The sequence below is a fragment of the Phalacrocorax aristotelis genome, chromosome 1 (assembly GCF_949628215.1).
Source record: "Phalacrocorax aristotelis chromosome 1, bGulAri2.1, whole genome shotgun sequence".
Taxonomy (NCBI): Eukaryota; Metazoa; Chordata; class Aves; order Suliformes; family Phalacrocoracidae; genus Phalacrocorax; species Phalacrocorax aristotelis.
This window is the reverse complement of record NC_134276.1, coordinates 157740047-157763880: the sequence shown is the minus strand read 5'-3', so window position 1 is coordinate 157763880 and position 23834 is coordinate 157740047. Positions and strand designations below refer to the sequence as shown.

Genomic DNA, 23834 nt, shown 5'->3' with positions numbered 1-23834 from the left:
GCACATTGTGTGCTATCTGTATGCCTGGGGAAGCACCGAGTCTTAATAGACCTTGTGTTTTCCTCAGGATTGCAGCACTTTTAAGAACAGCCAAATGCTGATAATTACTAGAGCCAAACACTGCACGGAGATGAATACTGCCTTGAATACGCACATGCAGTTGTTTGAACTTTATTGAAAGTATATATGCTATGAATGAGTTGGAGCCAAGTGCTTCGCTTCTGTGCAGACCTGCTGAAGCATCTCACATGCTAGCACGCAGCAGCTCCGCTTCTCACAGTCCTTTTCCACCCAGGAAGGGGCTGATTGCGCTCAACTCTGGGCCTCGCTTTTGACGTTGCCAGGTGCCCACCAAGCCTGATGTTAATGTCTGATTTAACTGCCTTCTAGAGTTCCTGAGTGAGATTTTCAAAGTGCCTACATCCTAGACACCTGTGAATCTCAGAAATTCCATTGGGAATACCACCACCACCACCACCAAGTTACTATCTCTAATGACAGTTCTTAAAACCAATACACCTTCCCCTCTTCCTGAGCTAAACAGGCCTCAGGCATTATACACAGCTTTCAAATGGTGCTTGGCCACCACTGAAGGAGATCCTCTGGTCCATTTAGGCTGTTCAGCTGCAGCACATCAGCAGTTTCTGTCAACTTACACAGCATTGGGACAGAGCACCGGGGTGTCCGGGTTTCACTGCTGGGGAAGTTGGGTGGTTCACCGTTTCTCCTCATACCTTAGACAGCTGGACCACAGAGTGCTGTCTCCTTGCAGCTGGAGTGATCCCGCCCGGAAAGATACGGCTGGAATCTGCCCAAAAGCAAACCTCACTCACACAGGTCTAGATATTGCTGCTGCCTTGTGAGGACTCACAAGAAGGCACCCGGCCATAGCTGGTTCAGGCCAACCCTCCACTGCCCTGAACCTGGTGTAACCCTTACGCCAGTGGAAAGTGAGCAAAGAGTAGATGCAGAATGACACTGCTCTGACTTGGCAGACTAAGACACTTGGTCTCCATCCCTTTGCCGACTCAAGGAACTTCATACAGCCTCTACAACAAATGGAAAAAAAATAAGCCTCCAGGTTGAGCAGTTGAAGTGCTCCCTCCGTTTCTTTTCCTCTGAATAGAGACAGAAAAGGAAGCATTTTCAAAAGTGCTTGAGTGCTTGTCCCTGAGACTTAGCAACGAGAAACCTGAATGAATCACTTTTCTAATTGCCAAAGCCAGGCTGGAAATAGACTTCAACCTAAGACAAACAAGCTTTTACCCTACACTTAAATATAATTTTCACTAACAGCCTATGTTACACTGCTTTAATATAAATGGCAACTGAGACCAGATACAGTAAGGGTCTATAATCTTTTAGCTATATTTAAACAAAAGAGGGGTCAACGGGCTATTTACCATAATCCATTTTTAGGTTTCATGAAATTCTAGCATAAGAAACAAATCAAGCCTGGCCTTTATGATCAGGAAAGAATGGCTCTCTGTGCCTTTTTTTTTTTTTTTTTAAAAAAGCTGAAGATGGAAAGAAATGATTTGTTAAATGGATATATTTGATAATGGAACATTAATGAATTTTTCAATAATAAAAGTGAAGAATGCTGTTCCAGCTAGACATTTCTTTTCATTTTTATTACACAGACAATGCTTGATTACAGTTTAGGGAAATGAACTGAAAGAACAGCGGTACTATTTTTTGATAGGTAGTCAGAAGGGTATTTTATGGAGGCTGGGAAGAGTTGGAAGGCAGATGATTCAAAGGATAATTGAAGAATGATATTTAAACAGGTTACATTTGTGTCCTTAGGCGTTAAACATAGGGGACTTTTTAATTCTCAACATGGGAGTTTGCATTGCTGCAAAGCAAATGAATACAATGAATAATTTTGTTTCAGAGACATGCAGTAACTGCTGGTTAGCAAGTAGGGAATTTTCCACAATACAGGGAAATAGCAACGTTTTATCTGAAGTTATTTAGAATAAGCCAGATGCTATTCATTTTAATATTCATCATCATTCATTACGTTATAGTATCATATTTTCAGTAGTTTCAGAACAGAAATCAAAAACATTTCAGGGTAACATAGGCGGCAGCAAGAACACGCAGAGACAGCCCCAGGTGCAGGACTCTGGCTCTCTAGTGTCGGGACTGCGATGCAGAGGTCCCGTACAGCCTGTTTAGGTGCAGATCACAGCTGGCCCATGCCTCTGGGGTCTGAGGGTACTGGTGAAAGTTATCAGGCAGGTGGCAATGTCTCCCCCTACACAGTGGACCAGGTCTACCTTGTGCTTGAAAGCAGCACCTGCATCTCTGTCCCCTGCCTGAGATGTCCCAGCTACATGCAACCCAGCTGCACATTTGGTGCAAGCTGGGACTCCCTGGTCATGACGCAGGGACATTCAGGGCATGTGGTATTTTAGTGTTTAGCATTGTACACCACCTTGTTCAAGGTGAGTCTTTAGTGTCAACTTCAGTATCAGATTTCAGGAAAAAAAGCTACCCTTTCTAAGGGTTTCAGCCCTCACTAATGTATGCTTTGAACTACGTAACAGCAGGGCAGTCTCTTGAAAACCCCTTGGTTCTCAGCCTCTGACACTCTCATATCCTGCTTAACAACAGAGCACACATTAACCCTTTCCAATAAAAACCACATATATTAAGTAGCAAATTTCAGTGGAACACACACTACATCCACATCAATGACTCATTAGTGTATCATGAATAATGCTGTGCACTTCATGCCAATTGAATTCCTAATGATTAGCCACTTAATTCTGAGCTGAAACAATGACTCTTCCCATTGAGAATTACTTGTTTCAGCTCAAAAGCTCAGCAGCTGGAGTACAGAAAGTTGACCATACCTAGTCATGCAAACACATCTTCTGGAATCAAAGTTCAGGTTTACTCATATGTATTTTATATGCATAATAAAGCATTGGGCATACAAAACCATCACTTTTCAAGACTGGTACAAAATCCATTGACAGGACTGTGCACATCCCTAATTCGTAGATTTCAGCGGCAGCTGGGGTATGCAGACATGCATGTTCATATTTGTACATGAAAAAGCAGTTTGCCCTTGGTCCATAAAGGCCTCCACACAAGAACTGGCTCTCCCTGATGTCACTTAGATGAACATTTCAGACTCAGTATATATTGGTGGATGCTGCAGTGACAATATCATGTGTCAGAAAATCAAACAGGTACATCTTGATTTAGATTCATTATAGTTAGGACCAAATAGAATCATAGAATCATAGAACAATTTGGGTTGGAAGGGACATTTAGAGGTCTTCTAGTCCAACCCCCCTGCAGTGAACAGGGACATCTTCAACAGGATCAGTTGCTCGGAGCCCCATCCAACCTGACCTTGAATGTTTCTACGGATGGGGCCTCCACTACCTCTCTGGGCAACCCATTCTAGCGCTTCACCACCCTCATTGTAAAAAATTGCTTCCTTATGTCCAGTCTAAATCTTCCCTCCTTTAGTTTAAAACCATTACCCCTTGTCCTGTCACAACAGGCCTTGCTAAAAAGATTGTCCCCATCTTTCCTATAGTCCCTCTTTAAGTACTGAAAGGCCGCAGTAAGGTCTCCCTGCAGCCTTCTCTTCTCATATCATATCTCAAAATACTTGGCTTGCCTTCAAGTAAGTGAGGAATTTAAGAGATACATCTCATGGCAGCTGTGTAGTTTTGGTAGGTGCACATTTTAACTTGTAACCAGTACTTATACTTGTCTTTTTCTACAATCAAAACACTGTGCAGATGATAATTATACCACCAATATGCCCCTGAGAAACAGATAAACACGCATAACTCATTTTACAAGTGTGGAATCAGATTCATAATGATCTGATGACAAAAAGTACTAATGGCAAAACCAGTATGAAAACGTAGGGTGTGCTCATTGTGCAAACTAGCTCAGACAACACCATTGGCTGAGCATAGCTGCAGCACAGCAGGATACAGGAACTGTGCTTTGCCAGGACACTACTGCTGCGACTTCGGCGTGATGATGATTACTGTATTATCATTATGGTGATTCAGCATTAATGTTCCCACACTTAGAGGCACAGACTACAGTATGCATGGCTGAGTATCACTGAACAGACATTAAATTCTCTGGGACCACTTGCTCAGTGTAGCATTTATAACACAATCAGAGCTGCTAACAATGTGAATGGAGCATTTCCTTAAGTCTGTGCAACTAAGGGACAGACCCCATGGCAAAGTAAGCAACTTTGGGAGAGTCCTTCTGCTGACTTCAGTAGCCACTGGATGAAACTCCTCTTATGAGGGATACAAGGGCTGCAAAGATAGAAGAGCCATCAAAAAGATCTCCATTGGCTTTCAAAAGACATCGGACCATTTCACCACCTACACACTGACCTACCCTGCAAGCAGTATGGTATTTAGATTTCCTGTTCCATGTGGACTTGCAGTTTTGCAGGGAAACATACTCTAGCACCTCACTGTATGAGGGATCCGATGCTGATGTGTGCGACAGTGAGGACACAAAAGGGAGCATGTTATTTCAGGAGACCCTTGCGGTGTCCAGGAGGTGTTACTTAAAGGAAAGTCAGAAGCTGCTTCTCAGAATTAATTTTGCAGGCCTGCAATTATGAAGGGGAGTAGAAAATGTAAGGCAGAAAAGCGGGTTAGTGTTGTGTTGCCCACTGAGAACCCTCCTCAGGCTCATTCTACAAGCGTTTAGCTAATATAGGGGATGGCTGACAATAGGTTGGTGATGACTGTAGCCCCTCAGAATGATGTTTGTCCTCATGGAAGGACATACCCTACAAAGGCAGTTGCTATGAGGGTAAGTAAGAGGACGACTCCTGTATTTCAGGTTTCTTTCTACAGGTCGGAGCTGTAGTAGAATCCTCGTCCGATGCGTAAGTAAATGCAGATGAAGAAGAATGAGGCTCCATTTGCATGTAGGTTGCAGATTAACAAACCATTTTGTACATTTCTGTACTGTACATTGTACAGTAGCTGTTAACTGTAATACATTTGTAACTCTAATTTCTAAATGAGTGGTTTACATACAGTGTCTGCAGCTTCAAGATGAGGTCTCCCCTTTAGTTTTATTTTTGCTTGGCCTCTGCAATTACCCTCCATGCCCTATTTCTCCAACACAGAACCCATGTGAAGAAACCACAGTCCTATATGTTTTCTAAAGATATACACATTGGCCAAGCCCAGCTGCATGCAGACTGCCTTCCTATCCCCTATCCTTATTCCTCAGGCCTCTCTGATTTTTCAACATACCTCTTAATGGAGCAGAAAGAATCACAACAGCAACCATTTTCTGGGGCTTGGTGAGTGACTCAAGTTAGTGACCACCAGCAATTCCGTGGCAGATCCATTGGAAACACACACCAATACCCACATACACTGTGCAAAGCCAGTCTGCACAAAGCAAAAATCATTTCAACGTACAGCTTCCAAAGACAGAAGCAGGCTCGGCAGGGAAGGAAGAAAGCTTATTTAGGTTGTTTTTGGATGCAGATAACTGACTACTACATACGTGGATTTTTATCATGTTGGTACTTACACAAGACTGACTTGTTAGTGACAAGACAGATCTTGAACTTGCACAACTGCAGGACAGCCTTTAATAACAGATGGCAGTACTTTGCCAATGGTTGCATAGATATTCGGTGTCTTAGCAGATGATACCTTCTGTCTTACTTCTTTAGCCACAGACTTAATTACACTGATAATGTCATGAGAAGCAGAAATCAATTATTCATTAAACCTGCCTAAGAAATCATTCGTATATCCCATGTATTTTGTTTCAAGATCATTTACACTTGGGTTAAAAGGCAGTTTTCTTCCTTCAGCGTCAATATTTTATACAGTAACTCACTTAACAGCCCAACTGAAAATTAAAGCGGGTCTATCAAAGAGGACCAGGACATGATATGCTGAGCAAGGCATGAAGATGATGCTTGAAAACTCCACCAATCCCTCTGCTACATATCAGCAGCTGTGTAATTCAGGGATTGTAAGCAGGACACACGGAGCGATCTGTTACACCCCTTTCGGAAACACAGCCCTTCAATGCATTTACATCTCAGTGTCCCATGACTTCTTTAGAGGTTGTTGGAGGTGAAACTACAGATCTTGTGCTGCCTGTTTTCCAGCTCCATCCATTTTTAATAAACACGAGTTGGCCAGCCATTACTTTCTTGACAAAAAGTATTTTTTTCTACATCCTCATAAAAGCAATACTGCTTTTTATAAACTCAAAAGAAGATACTGAGCTCCCTTTTCTTCTTGCACAAAAGAAAAATCTTTTCTTTTGCCTAGTCTGTTTTTGCACTAGTTGACTAAAAATAAAACAATAAATGAGAGCGTAATTTTCAGAGGGACAAGTCTCTCCACTCTATCCGCTTTGCCATCGACTGTCCGTCCTTGTTCTCCCACTGTCTGGCTCCAACGGTTTCTGATAAAGCCCTGACCATAAACCTGCCCAGTAACTCATGTTAAAATATTCTTACTTTTGTAAGATAAAAGGTACGAATGGGAGAGGGAGACTGAGCAGAACTGAAGACATCAAGCCGAGAAGGATACTTCATTGCTGGAGGAAATGGGGAGGAGGAATGGCAAGAACAGAGAAGTAGGTCTTGGCAAGGAAGCAACCTTACCTCCATGCACACAGCCGCAAATTCAGCAACAGTTTATTAACCCAAGTTTACATGAAATAAAGATGATAAAAACAGCTGCAGAGAAAGCAGTGGAATCTCTCCTATCCCTACAGCTAGACACCCTGCGTGCGACATAACCAAGCCCTACGAGGCTGTTTGGGAGCTGGACATGGCTCAGCTGTGTTTATCACGTTTCACCATCATATTGTCAATGCAAAGCTTTCTATGGTGTAAAATTTACTCCCAAACATACACAACCACGTATTTATATATACACACTGCATTAGTTTTTAGCATTATGCCAGAAGCCGTGAGTCCTTACCAGAGGCCAAACCCTGGTCTAGAAACTGCACAGAAACAGAGGCGTAAGTGTCTCTGCAGACTCACATCCACGTGTCAGGTAGAGAGCAGAGCAGAGCACCTACATTCTTAGGATGGAGACTCAGATTAGCAGCAAATCACACACAAATGGGAATGTGCATAGAGGGGGTGAGAGAAGCCTACAGATACAGGACTTACCCACTTAGTGACGGTGTGCCCACGCCTGGAAAGTGCAGTGTGGCAGGATTTGTTTCCAAGCTGTAAATATGTGGCATTTAAATATAAGAAAGTCCATACACAGGCTTTAGTAGGTCCAAAGCTATGGCAAAAAAGAAGGGAAATGCCTCTGCTGTGCCTACACAAACTGCTCAAAATAGTCATTCTTGGCTACTACTTTATAGAGTGATGTCACTGGCACAACAATCTCTTGCAGAAAGAAAGCAGCAATTGTCGAAGTACCTAATATTGCATCTCACCTTCACCACAGGAACCTTCATTCAATTTACATTAAGTAAGACGTTACGCTTTGGAGAAGTACCAACAATTTCAGTTTCTCCTTACCAGTTCAATGAAACATTTCTTTTCTCCTTCTGCTGAGCTTATGATGAATATTTACTGTATCAAAATGAACTGAAAGCTACCACTGTGCATCTGCTCCCCAGCTCTCCATCCATCTATTGACATCAAGGCTTAGTTCCCAAAATATGACATGAACTATATTGCTATGTAAATACAACCACTTCAACTACCATTTCATAAGTAAAATGTATGCAAGGCAAAAGCCAAGCCTGACTTTAATAGATGAAACTGTCCTCTCCCAGCTAGAGATGTCTTTGTTACTTCGGCTCCTGATGTCAATTCCCCGCACCAGCTTGTATGTTCATCTTCTGTCCTCTAATTGAATTAATATTCACTTCCTCTTACTAATCCCCAGATGCTTGTCTGAAATGATCTAAGACACAGCCCATGTTTACAGGGAGAAAAGATTTATATTAGGGCATCAATTTGATAGCTACAGAGGTTTGCTAATTTTCTGTGCAGCCAGGCAATCTGACTGCAGGAATATTGTAATTTTTTAGTGTTCCTCTGAAGCTTGGATGTAATGTTTTGCTTTTAGCCCTGTGCTGAAACCACACTCAGAATGCTGTTCAGATGTGATTTAAGATCGAAAAGAAAGGAACACTCCTTCCCAGATTTTCCAGGCACCAGAAATACATGTAAACTTAGTGCACTGTAAGGTTGCCAACTCTCTCTGGTTTGGCTAGAATTATTATGTCACTACCAGGAAAAAAAAAAGGGGGGGGAATCTTTTCAGCATCAGATGTACACCCTTCAGCATTTTCTAGTACAACAGAACACGTGGAATCGTGACAAGGGAAATAAAGCAACACTTGCAATTACAGCTCCATTCTGATCCCCTGGATCAGATCTTTTAACCAGAAGTTTGGCCTCTTCAGAGCTTAGGTTTTTTGCCATCAATTTTCAAGAGATCAGGTTTTACTTTTCTCTCAAGGTTATGAATGGACAGGAACATCTACCCTGACAGCATGCTGGAAAACGTAGAATACAAAGCCACTCTCCCCCTGCAATGCAACTACACAACAGTCTCCATGTGAAGGAAATAAAATTTTGTTTTCATTCTGCCCCCCACATTTTCCCATTGCCCCACAAACATAGGGATGGTTCACAAATAAGACCCCATCCACACCAGGACAGACAACCGGTACAGGTTGGTTGAGCAACAAAGATCTGCTTGAGTGGCCCCAGCATCATTGCTACTATGTTATTTTTATAGAGGAAAAAAAGAGGCACACAATATAAACACTGGTTTTGCTGTGTTCAAACGTTGTATGGGTATTACCTTGTAAAAATACTTTTCTTCCTTTTCTTTCCACACCTCTTCCGTATGAGTAAGAAGGAAGGTGAATATAAGCAGTTTAAGTGTGGCTGGCCCAGGTGACGATTACTGAAACAACCAATCTTTCAGTCTGATGATTAAACAAGCAAACATAAGAACAACTCCAACAACCAGCAGTTCGGGTGTTTCCCGTGCGTGGGGCACACATCCTCTGCTTGCAGGGATTTGGCTCCTGGTCCTCTGCTTCTGGGAAAGTGCCCTGACCATCGGCAGTGACAGCCCGGGCCCCTCCCAGTTCATACTTTGGATTCAGTGAACTGTTAATTACTGCCATCACGAGGGTCTGACGATATCAAGACAAACAAGATTGACAGAGCAAGGCACAATTTTCTCCTTGTTTTACTAGACCAACAGACAAGCACACAAGGTCTTGAAATGACCATGGTTCTTACTCTATTATAGCCTCAGATCATCATGACAAGAGGCTTAATAAAGAGCCTATTAGCCTGAAATCACGCTCATTTCTTCTGTTCAGTTTCAGAAGGCAAGACAGCATCAACAGGAGAGACTGAAGACACTCACTGCACCGCGTCACCCATGTACATGATTTGAGCACCCTGCTGCCAAGTGTGGGATGCACAGTCAAATCACCTCAAGTCCATCATTACCCCCCCCACATCTGTGAGATTAACCCCAAGTCAACCCAAGTGCTTCCCAGACACTACTACTGGAAGAACTCAGCCCAAATTCAGAGTTAGTTTCAGCCATCCCCAGGCTGCATATTTTCCAGCTGACCTTTTTGCTCAGCCGTGCCCATACCCATGCAGCGCAGCCCCGCAGGAGGGGAAGCATGCTTCTCCAGCGTGCTAAGCGAGCGGTATGGATTAGACTGCAGCAACTGGCTCGACCCACCTTACACCTCACCACAAACTTCAGCAAAGAGAAAAATCACTTGGGAAGCATCCTTAAATAATCTGTGCTTGATTTAACAGTTTACACACTCGTATGAAAACTCCACAGGCTGCCTCCCTGCAGTACCATGAATTTCCTTAGCACACGAGTCCCAAAGGCACACTGGCTTCTGCAGCCACATCTTTTCCCGGGGCAGTATTTTAATTTTGCTTTGTCTGAGGTATTTACAAAGAAGCTTTTCTGAATCTCTCTGCATAAACAGACAAGCAGATTATTGCACGTTTACTGAAGAAAGCTTTGGTAAGGTGCAACCGGTTACATTTGAGGTTAATTTATATTGTACAGAGCTAAAAAGTGAATGAATAATACATATCAATATTATACACAATATCAATGGATATAACAGGTCAGTTTGTAGGACTTGAGGTGCTACCTCACATAAAAATAGGTCAGTAAAAATGGGACTTGGGGAATCTAAACTCTTGAAAATAATTGCAAATTCATCAACAACTTCTGTTCCTCCTTTATACTACAGTTAGATAGTAAATGAGAATTACAAGTACCATTAGATAGGTTTTATGTCTGTTTTCTCTCATTTTCATAATTATGTCTATTGGGATACATTACAGTCCCTCAGGGAAAGAGAGGTTGCAGCTGGGCTCTCTGGATTTAAAGAGATCATCTGGCCCTGTTGCAAGTGGGTGCAATTCTGCTGCATAGAGTTAAGAAACCTCTTTGATAACAAAAAAACACAGGGAAAAAAAGACGCAGATGGTTAAACAGAGTTGCTACCCTTCACACAATGGAGAAAGCTGCCCTAAAACTACTTGCACCAGAAATAAGCAAGGGAGACTACAGTTTACAGGGTCTAGGCTGAGAACACTGGGAAACAGCTACTTAGCCAGCGATGCTGGAGTGATTGTTAAAGCACAGAGAGAAAGGATGCACTCTGCCTCTGCAGGGGCCAGTGGCAGAAATCTCTGCTTGTTACGCCTATTTGCAAACACTGATATTCTCCCACTGCCCTTTGCTTCCTAATCTTCCAAACTGCCACATCCCCCTGCATTTTGAGGTATGATTATCCAGTTTTCTGGTATATAACTTTCAAGTGGGGAGGAAAAAAAAGAAACTTAGTGCAGAGAAAGAGGCAGGTGCCCCATCTGAACATTACTCAGTTTGGAGCAAGCATTTGACTGAACCTACATGGTTCAGGTCACCAGAGGCCCGATTTAGAGACAGTTAAACACAAAAGGCTGCTGAAAGGCACTGGGTCAGGGTGCTGGAGCCCAGGTCTTCTCTCCACCAAGCTGCTAAGAGTTTGTCTAACAGGGAGCCCACGCACTGCATACAGGTATCCAGTTTTGAAAGCTGTGTTCTCCTTTTTCCTCTGCAACACATACAACCCTTTTGTTTTTGGCCACATCTCCCGTATTATTAAGCCTTTCTTCTCATACTTTCATGCCCCCAGAAAGCCTTTTATTAAAACTCATATGTTCTCAAAATAATAAAATATGACTCAAGCCCTGAAGAAATTAAAACAAGTGTCTCTGCTGGTTCTTTTTCTATCAGGGAAACCTGAGCTATTTTGAGTGACGACTGTATTTTTTCATTTCATGCAGGTAACAAGTTTTTTATTAAACACAGGTGCCCAAAAATTCATCCTAATGCACTGCAGTAACTTGAATGAGCATGTCCTGGGGATAATTCTGGCCTTGAGTGCTGGTAGTTACTGTACATACTTGTCTGATTAATTCCTCTTGACTTACAAAGGCATCCATCATGTCACAACGAATAACCTATGAAGCACACTGTACCTGAAACCCTCCCCATACCAAGTCATTTCCCCAGCATCTAAAACAGGCTCTTATCATTTGTAATCAGTAATTAATAACAAAGCATCCTCACTAGTGCAATTTTTCTGCTAAGGTTAATGTAATATTTCATCCCAGGCCAGCTGCTGTTTTATGACTTTCAAGCATGACAGTAAGTAATGTCTTTGCATAAGAAGTCATCCACGGAGTAAATCAATTAGCTCCTCTTTTATCAGCAGGCATTTTGAGGTGGCAAGGGAGGCTAATCAGATATAAAGTTGTTGTTTACCAACAAGAACATGTACCCAAAGTTTGGCATTGTACATTGAGTTTTCTTCCCTATGTCTCCATTCCGCATCTTTTCTGTTGAGGAGTTTTAAATCTGTGATCAGTCAAATACTGTGACTATGAGCTGCACTTACAACACTGTTGTCATCTGCACAGATTTGCCTACATCAATCCCACAACATATGTTTTCAGTACTGGTAAAACATTTGGCCCACTTATTGCCCTCAAGAAGGACACACACGTATTTATGACTATCATCTCAGACACAAAGCATCAATAAATTCTAAGGCATTGCTCTTTAGATAACCTGCACTGTTTCTTATACTCCGAAGTTCACATCAGGATATTGGTATTGCTGTCCCTGGGAGGAAATTCAGCACCCCGAATGTATATATGTGAAAAAGGGAGGAAAAAGTAGTGTATCGCATTGGTGTATAGTGTTGGTGTAATCTTCTTCTTGTACTGAAATTGGCAAGTAACTTTGGAGATCTACATTTTTTCCCCACTTTTGATTGATAGAGTAATTGTCTGGCATCTCAGGCTCTTCTTGCATGATGTAGCTGACACTTGTCTGGCTCAGGAAGCTCATGACCCACAGGTTGTTGTGCAGAGTATTATGAGTGGTTCATCCTTCTTGTAGTCTGTCTGGATCACCTGCTGCCGGAGACAAAACACCAAGCGAACTCAATCTTTCATCCTACTCAATGGCCCGACCTCTTGTTCTTGTGTTTCTGAAAACGAGAAGCTGTAGCTCACAGAAACAAACTACACAGTGCTCAGCGCCTCAGAATCACCAAGGGCAGAAATACCAGGTTTTAGACATTTGAACCTTTGATTCAAAGTGCTGTGGACAATACGTACATAGAGCTCAGACCACAAAACTCACCACAAACCTCTGTCCAGGAACCAGTACAGTTGTCCACAGAGTCAGCCTAGTGAGTGGAAATCAACTGAAGATAGGAAGTTACCAACTCAGATGAAAGTTGAGCGATGTGGGCTGAACTAGGTTGATGTCAGCCTGAGCCATGGATAACCACACAGCAGCTCTAAAAAAGGAGCATTTGTGGCCTGAGGTGACTGAGGATGTATAAACACTGTATGCAAGCAAACGGCTCGCTTTCTTCCTTTCACTTGGTGGGAAGAAGGGGATAAAAAAAGCAGAAGTAATAAAAGAAACAGGCTATTTTGTAATGACCACTCCAAAACAGTCCAATACAATCTCATAACAGAAAGGCAACGTAAGGTCCACAGCTCTGACTCACCAGCTTTAGCAAATCACCAGACATCCTGGCTCCAGCTACACCAAAAGCAGCCACGTAGAAATACACCTTCTCAACAAAAACAAACGTGTTTGAAAAGGCAAGTTACAAACGGCAAACAGCGTGACCTTTAGTGAAAGAGTCAAGTTGACTCACCAGTTGAAGTCAGGCAATGTCAAACTAGAAACTGAAACAAACTTATCCTTGGATTTGGATCCTAATGGATACAGGACTGGATCTCTGCTGTGTTTCACTCAGCAGTCTAGATAGTTAGATCAGACAATGATGTAGCCTGCATTTAATGAGAATTAAATGTTAATCTTGAAAACTAGAAGACAAATTCTAACTTTAAAGATGCAGTTATTTCCCGTTCCTTTAACATTTGGTCTATTTTGGTTTGAAATTTCTTGTAATTCAGTAGCACCTTCACTGCACCAGAGAGAACAATGTTAACCACTGAAGTGTGTAAGCCTCAAGTATGATGCTGCCCAATTCTGAACTTCTGGTGACTCCAGAACAATGGGCTGATCCACAATTATCTGTTATTTTTGGAGCAGTGGAGCTGTACTCAAGTCATGCAAATTACAAGACACAGTTGCATACGTTGTCTTCTAAGAATGTGTCTTGCAAATATTTGTTTGCCCATATTCTTAAATTCTTGAGGTTTCATATAAAAAAACAAAAAAAAAAACCCACAAACAAACAAAAAAAAACCCACCACACCCAAGATACAGTGCAAGCTCATGTGGCATTCCTGCAAGGCTCTTCGTCTGTATTCAGTTACTACTAGATTTTTTCCTTTGCTACTTGCTGTGTGATGAATTCGCTTTCTCTTTCAATTTACAGCTATGTGGGAGAAGGAAAATAGTTCTGCTTAATACAGATCTAAATTGGCTTTTTAATAAACTCATTAAAGAAATGGCCCATTTTGGCCCTCAAAATTTGCCTCAGGTACCTCTGCACCTTATTACTAAACCTCTACCTGAAAATTAAAGGGAAAAAAAAGATAATAGGGTCTCAAAGACATGCTGCACGCTGCCCATTATGTACATGGAGACCACAGCCTAGAAATCCACTTACTCAGTGTAAATCCAGTTTAGTTATATTGACTTTTCTTTCCCTCACGGTATATTAGTGCTCATGAAAAATCTTGCAGCGAAAGCCCTAGAGAAGAAATCTTTTGTCCACAGACAAATGCACTTCCCACATTCTGCTCTGTTACAACAGGCAAAAGAGCCAAAGAGTTGTTCCTACTTTTACAATAATCACATGGCCAGACACTCAACTAAGACATAAATAACACATGGGCTTTGTTATGGATACTTTCTCTGGTCCTAATTCAGTGCCATCTCCACCCTTTTATTCTCCCCTTCTCCACCAAATGTATGAACAATTATGATCAGTCCACTGAAAATCTGATTGCAATTCTAACATTCAGCTCCCACAAGCCACCAGTCCACTCTTTCAGTAACCTCCAGATCATTGCTACATGTTAATTTACTCAAGTCAAATCTTCCTTTCTGTTTTTCACGTTTTTTTTCTTTTTGCTTTTTCTTCATTTCTCTTCCTTTCTTTGCTTTTCACAATAATTTACCAAGCCAAAAAAGATTCAAGAGACAAATTATGGCATCTGCAGACAACTCAAACAACTCCATAGAAGGAAACAAAACAGCGCAGGATCAGAGAGGCTGTTATGTGTCACCACAGTAAATACCCCTAGTCAAACTCTCAGCTGGTGTAAATCAACCTGCCTCCATCTGAGTTTATAAGGGCAGTGCAACGTGGTGCTGGACACACAGTAGAAGAACCTTATTTGCATTAAACTACAACATTTTAAATCTCAGAAAGTGTTGACCCTATCTGCCACTTATTTCAATCTGTGGTCAAACCCTCATCTCCTCTGATAGGGAACAGCCAGGAGCACACTCCGTGCGAGAACGCATGGGCCCTTACTACCATCTCAGAGCACGGAGCCCCATACAGCCCTCTCCCTTGCCCACCTCCCTCGGTGGTCCTGGAGACACTCCCAGGAACAGCAGCAGTGGCAGTCGTGGTTGCTGCCTATGCAAGGAATCCTGAAGCATGTGAAATGTACAGTGCACTCTATAGCAGAGGATGGCATGCCAGAGGTGGGTTCTCCTGTTATACTAGATCATGTAAAAAACGTGCACATGGACACAATAAATATTTAAAGTTTCCTACCCTTAAAAAAATCACAGCTGCACCCAGCAATCCAAAGCCGTAGCTGCAGGGCATCTTTCAGCAGTCTAAGTCTGGTGTTTGAATTATACAGATCCCTTTGAACTACAAGAACTACAAATATCTGCTTGATCAGCTCCACTGTTCCTCTGAGGCAGCTAAAGTGAGTGTCCTGTGACGGCATACACAGCCATCGGCATCCAGGAGAAAAACGTGGGTTCACAACACCAGGAATCCAACAGGTTCTGATGGTCAAGGGTTAAATATCTAACCAATGTTTTCAATTATCTAGATCAGTAAGAGTGAGGTTTTGGCCAAAAATGTCTTCTTGCATATTTATTATATATCGACTTCTGATTTGACTTTACAAATGGCTGATCACAACTGCTTCAGCAAGGAACTGCAGCGAGGATTAGGGGTCTGATTAGGGGTTTCCATCCCCCCACCCTAACAACTGCTGGTGAATTATTGAGGAATAAGAACCCTACTGCCAAAATATAGACCAGTCTCTAATCTGCCCCCTTAAGAAAGGTGCAACAGACATTTCTTTCAGCAAATTCGGAGGGAGGGAGGGAGGGAGGGAGGGAGGGAGGAAGGGAGGAAGGAAGGAAGGAAGGAAGGAAGGAAGGAAGGAAGGAAGGAAGGAAGGAAGGAAGGAAGGAAGGAAGGAAGGAAGGAAGGAAGGAAGGAAGGAAGGAAGGAAGGAAGGAAGGATCCATGTACTTGAAGAAATATTCTGGGGGTCATCTCCAGTCTGTTGCCTTCTATGGCAGCCTCTACTCACTGCCTTTTCTCGTTACTTTTCCCAAAGTTATTTTGTTTATCTTGTTATTTTTCCCAAAATGCACACACTTGCTTGCCTGACATTGCCAGTCCCTCTAGGACTGAGTGCAGTATGCAAAGCCCCATCCAAAAGGCAAACAATTACCAAGAAAGAAGACAAAAACTAAAAACTTGATGAGAATGGATGTCAGCAAGCTGATGGAGACACTTCAGTGTAAAAAACGTCATTTGCTTAGTTCAACATAGGCTGCAAGAACTGCTGCGCTTCCTCAAATATTGACTTTTCTGGCTGACTCCTACGCAAGCCCGGAAAGGGATGCTAATGGTTTGCTTGGTCAGGGTGCACAGAAAGGAAGGAGAGGCAGTGAAGGAGCTGCCAGCTGCGTCCCCTGCTTCAGGAAGCTCAGGAAATTTCAGTTGACCAAGCTTGCAAGGGGTCTGGGATTACAGCCCTTAAATGGATGGGGATGTTTCTTTCTTATGGGATAGTCTTTAACAATTTTAAAGGGCAAAGAGGTTTTAACTGACACACAGCAGATCCCAGAGAGGATAATTAGTCAGCCAGACTCTTTTCCCTTCCCACCCTTCTTGAGCATCTGCAGAGTCTTTAAATTTAACCTGCAAATGCTAATATTTTTCCTTTGTAGCACTGGCTTGTTCCTCTTCAGGGCTTTTACATGCACTTTCCATTTACGCAATGCTAACTCCCATAATGGTCAATAAAGGCCAGTATATTAGTATGATAAACTCATGTTCCCAGCCATGCACAGAATTCAAATTGAATTAGAAAGTCAGCCTATGTTCACAAAAACAACACTATCAAGCAAATGGAGCTTTACTGCACTACGTAACAGATACCACATATCTTTGGGTTGTTGTCAATTCTTCATATAAATACTTTAAATCACTTAGACTTTGCTTTGCACACTATATAGTGAGTCTCTTCATAATCAAATAGTATTTAAAACATTTACTGCCTTGTTAAACCTAACAAGTTAGATTTATTGGGATAGTCACTCTCCTTAATAGCCAATTTAGTAAAACTCAATGTATTCATTGATGGATAAATATATAATAGGCGGTTGTTAAACCTTAATAAATATGTTTAATAGTCAGCTGGCATTTTCTCTCAATGGCAGCACTTCCTCTCGGCTGCCAACAGGAAATGCTGCTCCTGAATGTGCCAATTCAGCCCACATGTATGGCATAAATTGATCTAGAGAAGAAAACGGGAGCCCAAATTTCAGGTAGTTTTCCTGCGCTGCTTGTCACAAGAGAACTCTAGCTCACATTGTCCTAAGCTCCCATCAAGACCATCAGGTGTCAAACAGCACACAGTGTATGGAAAAGTATGAGCTACCGTGTTTGCCTAGACTCCATACAGCAATGAACCAGGACAGGAAGGGCAGATGGCTACCTGAAAGCCGTATAAATTATATTCATGTATTGTTATTGCAATTTACAGTCTTACCGCAATCCTTGTTTCATGTAAATCATGTCACATTCTCTCACCTCACCCTGCTAATCCGCGTGTCGATCAACAGATTAAATTATGATGCATCAGCTTCTAGCTAGGAGAACTGAAAAGTACTCTTTTAAGGCTTTTAAGTACCTAAGAAAAAAATGTACGCATCATAGATGACTAAAAACTTTAAAAATCAGGTCCTTAGCTCAAACTGTAGAACTTCATGGCTAAAGTCTGGAGGTCCCAGGATCAGTTCTCCAAGGCAGCTACTGCATTTAAATGGGAAAAAACAGACCAAAATACCTTCAAGAGAGAATGTATTTGTACTATGGGTTGGGAATTCTGATCATGGTCATAAGACGCTCACCTGGGTGGGATTATACAGTTCCTGGAGTGGGCTTCTGGATCCTTTCCGGCAGCAAATGTCCATCCCAAATGGATTTCTACGCATTACTGCAAGGGGAAATTGAAATTAAAACAGGTTAGCAACATGGGTTAACAGTAACCTACGGCAATACCTACAGCAAAAAGAGATTTTATGACAGTTTCCAGACAGTGTGGTGTCTTAATTCCTAATTTCACTTTCCCTAGAAATTGTCTGAGAACTAAACCCTTTACCTATTGTGGAAGTTACTTTAAAAAAAGAAAAAAAGTCCTCTGGTTCCCCTCTTATAAAAGTTGTTATCCAACAACTTCCAGCTTGGACGCACAAAAAACTAAAGCTTAGGGACCAAAGTGACACAATTTTCAGCAATGCTAGGTACCTGCTTCTCTGATCATCAGGGAGGAGTTGGATGGATTTCTATAATCAGCATCTCCGAGAGGCAATGTTTCAGCCTCTCTCAGCCTAAATACAGAAGTACACAGGAACCTAATATTAAAGCATCTGATTTTAAAGCTTTTGGCCTAACTCTTTGGTTTCTCCTAGAACAGACACTCAGCAGTACGCGACGCACATACAGTCAATCATTGCTGCGCTTCTTGCTACAGACTATACCTTGCTCTACATATTGCAACTGAATATTTGACTGATCTGAAAATCAACATATGCTATGTCATCCGAGTTGGAGACCAGCAGGTTTTCAAACCAAAGGCTTTGTCAAAGGTCTGAGTGAGGAACGTTTTGGATGATAAAGTGTTTCCAGGAGAGACCTTGAATCTGAGCCCCAGCAGGTGCAGAGATCATCAGTTTCAAGTTTCACCTTTATGGCCATAAAAGTCTACATAAGAAGTAATTCAGCTCTGATCATCCTCTATATTCACGAGGAAAACAAGAGCTTGCCCATCCTTGTAATCTCACATGGCCCACATCATCCTCTGCCCCAGCTTGCTCTGCTAGCTACGTTAGAAGCATCAGGCAATGAGATGCCTGCATCAGGCATCGCAGCAAGGGGAGATTTGTCTCGTCAAGGTTTAGTTAAGACACAACAGAAAGGAGAGATGATCCTGCTGGGAATCCAAAGGCATTAAGCAGTGTTGGGCATGCTTTTACCACCACTTGCCATGTTTTGTAACCAGAAAACTACTGAAGTGTCCTATAGCAACAGTTCTGAGCTGCACCACTTGCAGACATGATATTGCAGGCTTCAAGCCAAGACTCAGAGACTACAGTCAAATACTGTTTTAATACAGAGAGCTGATATGCAATCATAATTTGATATGTCAAGTAAAGTGACATGAACCACAGAAAACTGTATACAATTCCAGTCTGAAAACATAATAAATTCCTTCACTCACTTCGTATCTGTTTTTCAATTGAAGATAATTATCTAATAAAGTGACGTGTTGCTTCTCCCCTGAGCAAAGAGAGACTCCGCGGGTCCTGTGGCAGGAGTCAGACATACATGTTTAGTAAACAAACTGGCTAAATGTGTTGATTTTCTTCACAATTAGGATAGGAATGTTATTAGGGGCTATAATTTTAATTTACATGTTTAAATACCTGATTAACTTCTGAGCATTTTTAGTCACGCAGCCAAGTTTTGCAATTCCTTCGTTTTTGTGGTAATGTGCCTTTTTAAAAGTTAACTTAGAAATTGTTTAAAAGAGTTAAAACTTTAAAAAGATTTTGCATTAGTAATGTCAGATTCCAGTGTCTGGAAGTGGTTTTAGGAAGAAAGCACTAAAGTGAGGCTGAGAGACATCCAGCAGTCGTTCTAACTACAGAGCTCCTGTCCATCCTGTCCCCCTCAGTCATCCCCCTCCAAACTCTTGTACCAGGAACTGTGTCCAGGGATGCTTTGAAAATCATTTTGTAGCCTTCTCACCATTACAAGAAAACTTTCTAAAACGGTGACTTCCAATCAAGAGCAAAACACATCGTTTCCATTTAAAACACCAGAGCAGGGGGAAAGGGAGAGGAGAACATTTCAGTGTATCCAGGTCATCAGACTGTGATTAACCAGGATCCTGAAACACTGATGCTTTGTTCCAAAATGAAGATGATGACTAATTCTAATGTGGTGTCCTCTAATTTATTACTTCACTTTTAATTTCCATTAAATACAGTAAACAGTAACGTGCATAAATGTATACCTTCCTGCTTCACTTAGCCAGCAAGTATCAACACAGCAACACTTCATATGCAGCAGGAACAGCCATAAAGATTACATTATTTGCCCAACATGTAAGATTTGATTCCCAGATACAAACAAACAAAAAAAATGCAACTGTCTCCCCAGCAAAAGCTAAATGCTAATGTAGAACCTTAGTCACAGAAGCTATTACATCTTTTTTATGATTCCCAATATTATTTAATTGGTTTGTTTTTTCCATAAAGCCTTTAGAAGACAACTGCAGAGTTAGCAGAGCAACACAGCAGCTCAACACAGCACTCCGTTCCCTGTTCATCGCTGTCAGGAACAGCATACCCTGACACAGTTGTATGCTGAACCCCTGCACACACCTGGAAAATACTGCCTGGAACTTAACTGCAGCATCGAAATAAGGGGGAATACTCCCCTTTCCTCAGCAGAAATCCCACTTGCACCTTCTGCAAAATTTTCCTTTGGTGAATAACAATCAGGGATGTTTATATACAGTTCAAAACAGCTGCTGGCATGCCTGTGGACAAACTCACTTCTCAGGGCTCCTGCAACCAGTTTTCTACTGTCTCAGCTTCTCTGACGCCATGTTTCACTATGTGAATGAAACTACCTTTTTGGCCAAAATCTCATCTATAGCAAGTGCAGTAAGAAAACTGTAACATTGATGTTAACTGCAGCTATACTAATTTGAACAACACATTCACTAAGACTCCATCACACTATTGTGGTAGCGAAAATTTTAAAAATTAAGCTCTTTATCTTCACTAAATCTTCTTATTAACATAGTAAATATCTAAATTTACATTTTATAGCTTGGGCTGATCTCCATTCATAATTACAGTTAATTATAATCTAACGATAAGTATTGCATATGCATGGCTCCAAGAACTGATTACAAGATCATGTTCATGCGCACTAAATGTGTGAAAGCAGCTGACAGCAGCATTTAATGCCTTTAATGATTAAAAAGTGGTGTTAATACTGCAAGTGCAGCAAAATCAGCAATCCCCTGAATTTAACCAGGACTGTGAGCTGCTGAATGAATTGTTCGTTTGTTACTTAAATACAAGAACTGTAAGAACAAGACCTTTCTTCCATCTCTAGGAATAACTTGCCCAAAATGTAATCTTGGCCCATTTTGTTAAAAACTGTGGAATCACTCTTCATTATTTTAATAGCAAGTCTGGAGAACATGTATCTAGGCACCAAATTTCAGTTTCTCAAGAGAGAAAGATAAACAGTCCTGCTGAATTGAAAGCTTATCAACATAATAATCGTCTGTGTATATACACACAGGGAGAAGGAAACTACAGGTGCAGTTCCTAAATTATCTCAGAACAGAAGCATCCATGCACAATTCTAGAAAACTCCATTTAGACCCACTAGTACTAAGAGCAGGAATTGGACCTGTGAATTACAGTGCGCTGAGCACAAAACCACAGAGCTCCTCAGTCAAACCTTCCTCTAGTATCTGCGCAGGAAAACAGTCCAGGGGTTTTACCACAGTCTTGATGCATTAGATGACTATGAATTAAAATGTAGATCCCTCAAATTAAGAACACCCTTTGGAAAGGTATGGTTTGGGAGCATACTGAGAGCTTGCAGGTCATCATCCAGGCCAGGCAGCCTTTGAAACTCCTGCCACGGTCCAACAATCAATGTGTTTACCAGCATCTCTTTCCCAAGTCCTCCAGCTGCTGAACCCAGGATGGTAGACACAGGGTTACAAGTGACAGAGTAAATGCACGTGGCAAAGCACCTACTAGATCTTGGCAACTACAAGAGGGGATGCCACCTCCAGGTTGATCTAGACAAAGATACAAGACAACAGGGCCTAGAATAATGGGCACAGGTGGGGAGGAGGAACATGCAGGCAAGGCATGGTATAAAGCCTTCGTTTTTTGGGGTGGCATTTCAGATGCTGAAGATCATTCACAGGAAACACATGAACCAGGCTTAAGTCATTGCCTCTACTTGGCAGAAGGCATTTATAATGCACTTGGTAATCTACAAAGACCCTGTCCCAGAATGGGAGACCTCTGGTATTCCCACAGGATGAACAATGACAGGAGAAAATACTAAAAATAAGAAGCCACATCAATGCAATTTCTGCCTCTCCCTATCACGAGCTACAAACAGAGAGAGGACATAGTGGCACTTCTCTTGGGAGATTACTGGCTTGAAACGGTATATGAACACTGGGACTATCTAGAGAGAAGAGAAAAGGGGAAAAAAAATCATCGGAAACAAGACTCTTGGAGACTTAAAAACAGAAAGGTCATTTTCTCACAAAGTGTCAGAAGGGCAACTGAAACCATTTCTTACAAGCCTGTGTGGGATCAAGTCACAGAGGATACTCTGCCAGAAGAGAGACACAAAATAATTGTCACGTTTTTCACTGGACTTACAGAGTCAAACAAGTGACATTTCAAATGCCGGGTACATGCATTCAGCAGCCACCTGTATCACTACCATCCTACAATCCCATAAATGTCAGACGTTCCCATTTCCAAGACTTCTGTAGCAGAAAAGTTCCCCAACTGCTATCTGGCAACTACTTCCTACTTGGTAGCATTGAATTTACATTGCTTGGGTTATTCTAATTACTTGCAAGAGAACAAAACCAAATGTAAAAACTACCTCTGTTCACTGCCTCTTAAATTAACTGTCTCATATTAGCATCCTTCCAGTACCTGAAGGGGCCCTACAAGAAAGCTGGACAGGTACACTTTACAATGGCATGTAGTGATTTAAACAGAAAGAAGGTAGATTTAGATTAGATATAAGGAAGAAATTCTTCATCATGAGGGTCATGAGGCTGCCACCCAACAGGCTGCCCAGAGAAGCTGTGGAAGTGTTCAGGGCCAGGCTGGATGGGGCTTTGAGCAACCTGGTCTAGTGGAAGTGGTCCCTGTCCATGGCAGGGGGGTTGGACCTAGATCATCTTTAAGGTCCCTTCCAACCCAAACCATTCTGTGATTCATAGAATCATAAAATCATAAAATGCCCTGAGTTGGAAGGGACCCACAAGGATCATGGAGTCCAGCTCCTGTCCCTGCACAGGACAACCCCAAAATTCACACCATATCTCTGAGGGCATTGTCCAAGTGCTTCTTGAATAGCATCAGGCTTGGTGCCGTGACTACCTCCCTGGGAAGCCTGTCCCAGGGCTCCACCACCCTCTGGGTGAAGAACCTTTTCCTGATATCCAACCTACACCTCCCCTGGAACATCTTCCTGCCATTCCCTCGGGTCCTGTCATTGGCCACCAGAGAGATCAACTCCTGCCCCTCCTCCTCCCCTTGCGAGGAAGCTGTAGACCACGATGAGGTCTCCCCTCGGTCTGCTCTTCTCTAGGCCGAACAAACCAAGGGACTTTAGCCACTCCTAGTATGATTTCTCCTCTAGGCCCTTCACCAACTTCGTGGCCCGTATTACAAATATTTAGGAAAAGTTCTGAGGACATATTAATATTTAATTTTTATTACCTTGGTCTAAAGTACAAAGACAAAATTCTCTAATACAGCATTGTTTAAAGCTGATATACATAATTCACTCCACCTATTTGGGATACAAGTCATCTCACTGAGGAGAAAGTATGCATTGGCAGCAGTATGTTGAGACTCCCATTGAAGATGGGATCCCGTTCTTGGTTTAAAGAAAAAGCTATAGACAGGTCAAATACATTCCATTTTTTGTCTGATTTCCCTTCTTTTTTGAACTGATTTCTCTAA

General features: G+C 42.0%; 1 protein-coding gene across 3 annotated transcripts in view; it reads right to left on the bottom strand.

Annotated features, from left to right (window-relative positions):
• CHST11 (carbohydrate sulfotransferase 11) overlaps positions 1-23834 on the bottom strand; it is a 178067-nt gene that overhangs the window by 79590 nt on the left and 74643 nt on the right. For all 3 annotated transcript variants that reach the window (XM_075075325.1, XM_075075333.1, XM_075075341.1), the window contains exon 2: positions 17922-18007. In XM_075075325.1, the coding sequence (XP_074931426.1) occupies positions 17922-18007 (86 nt within the window). The remainder of the gene's footprint in view (positions 1-17921; positions 18008-23834) is intronic.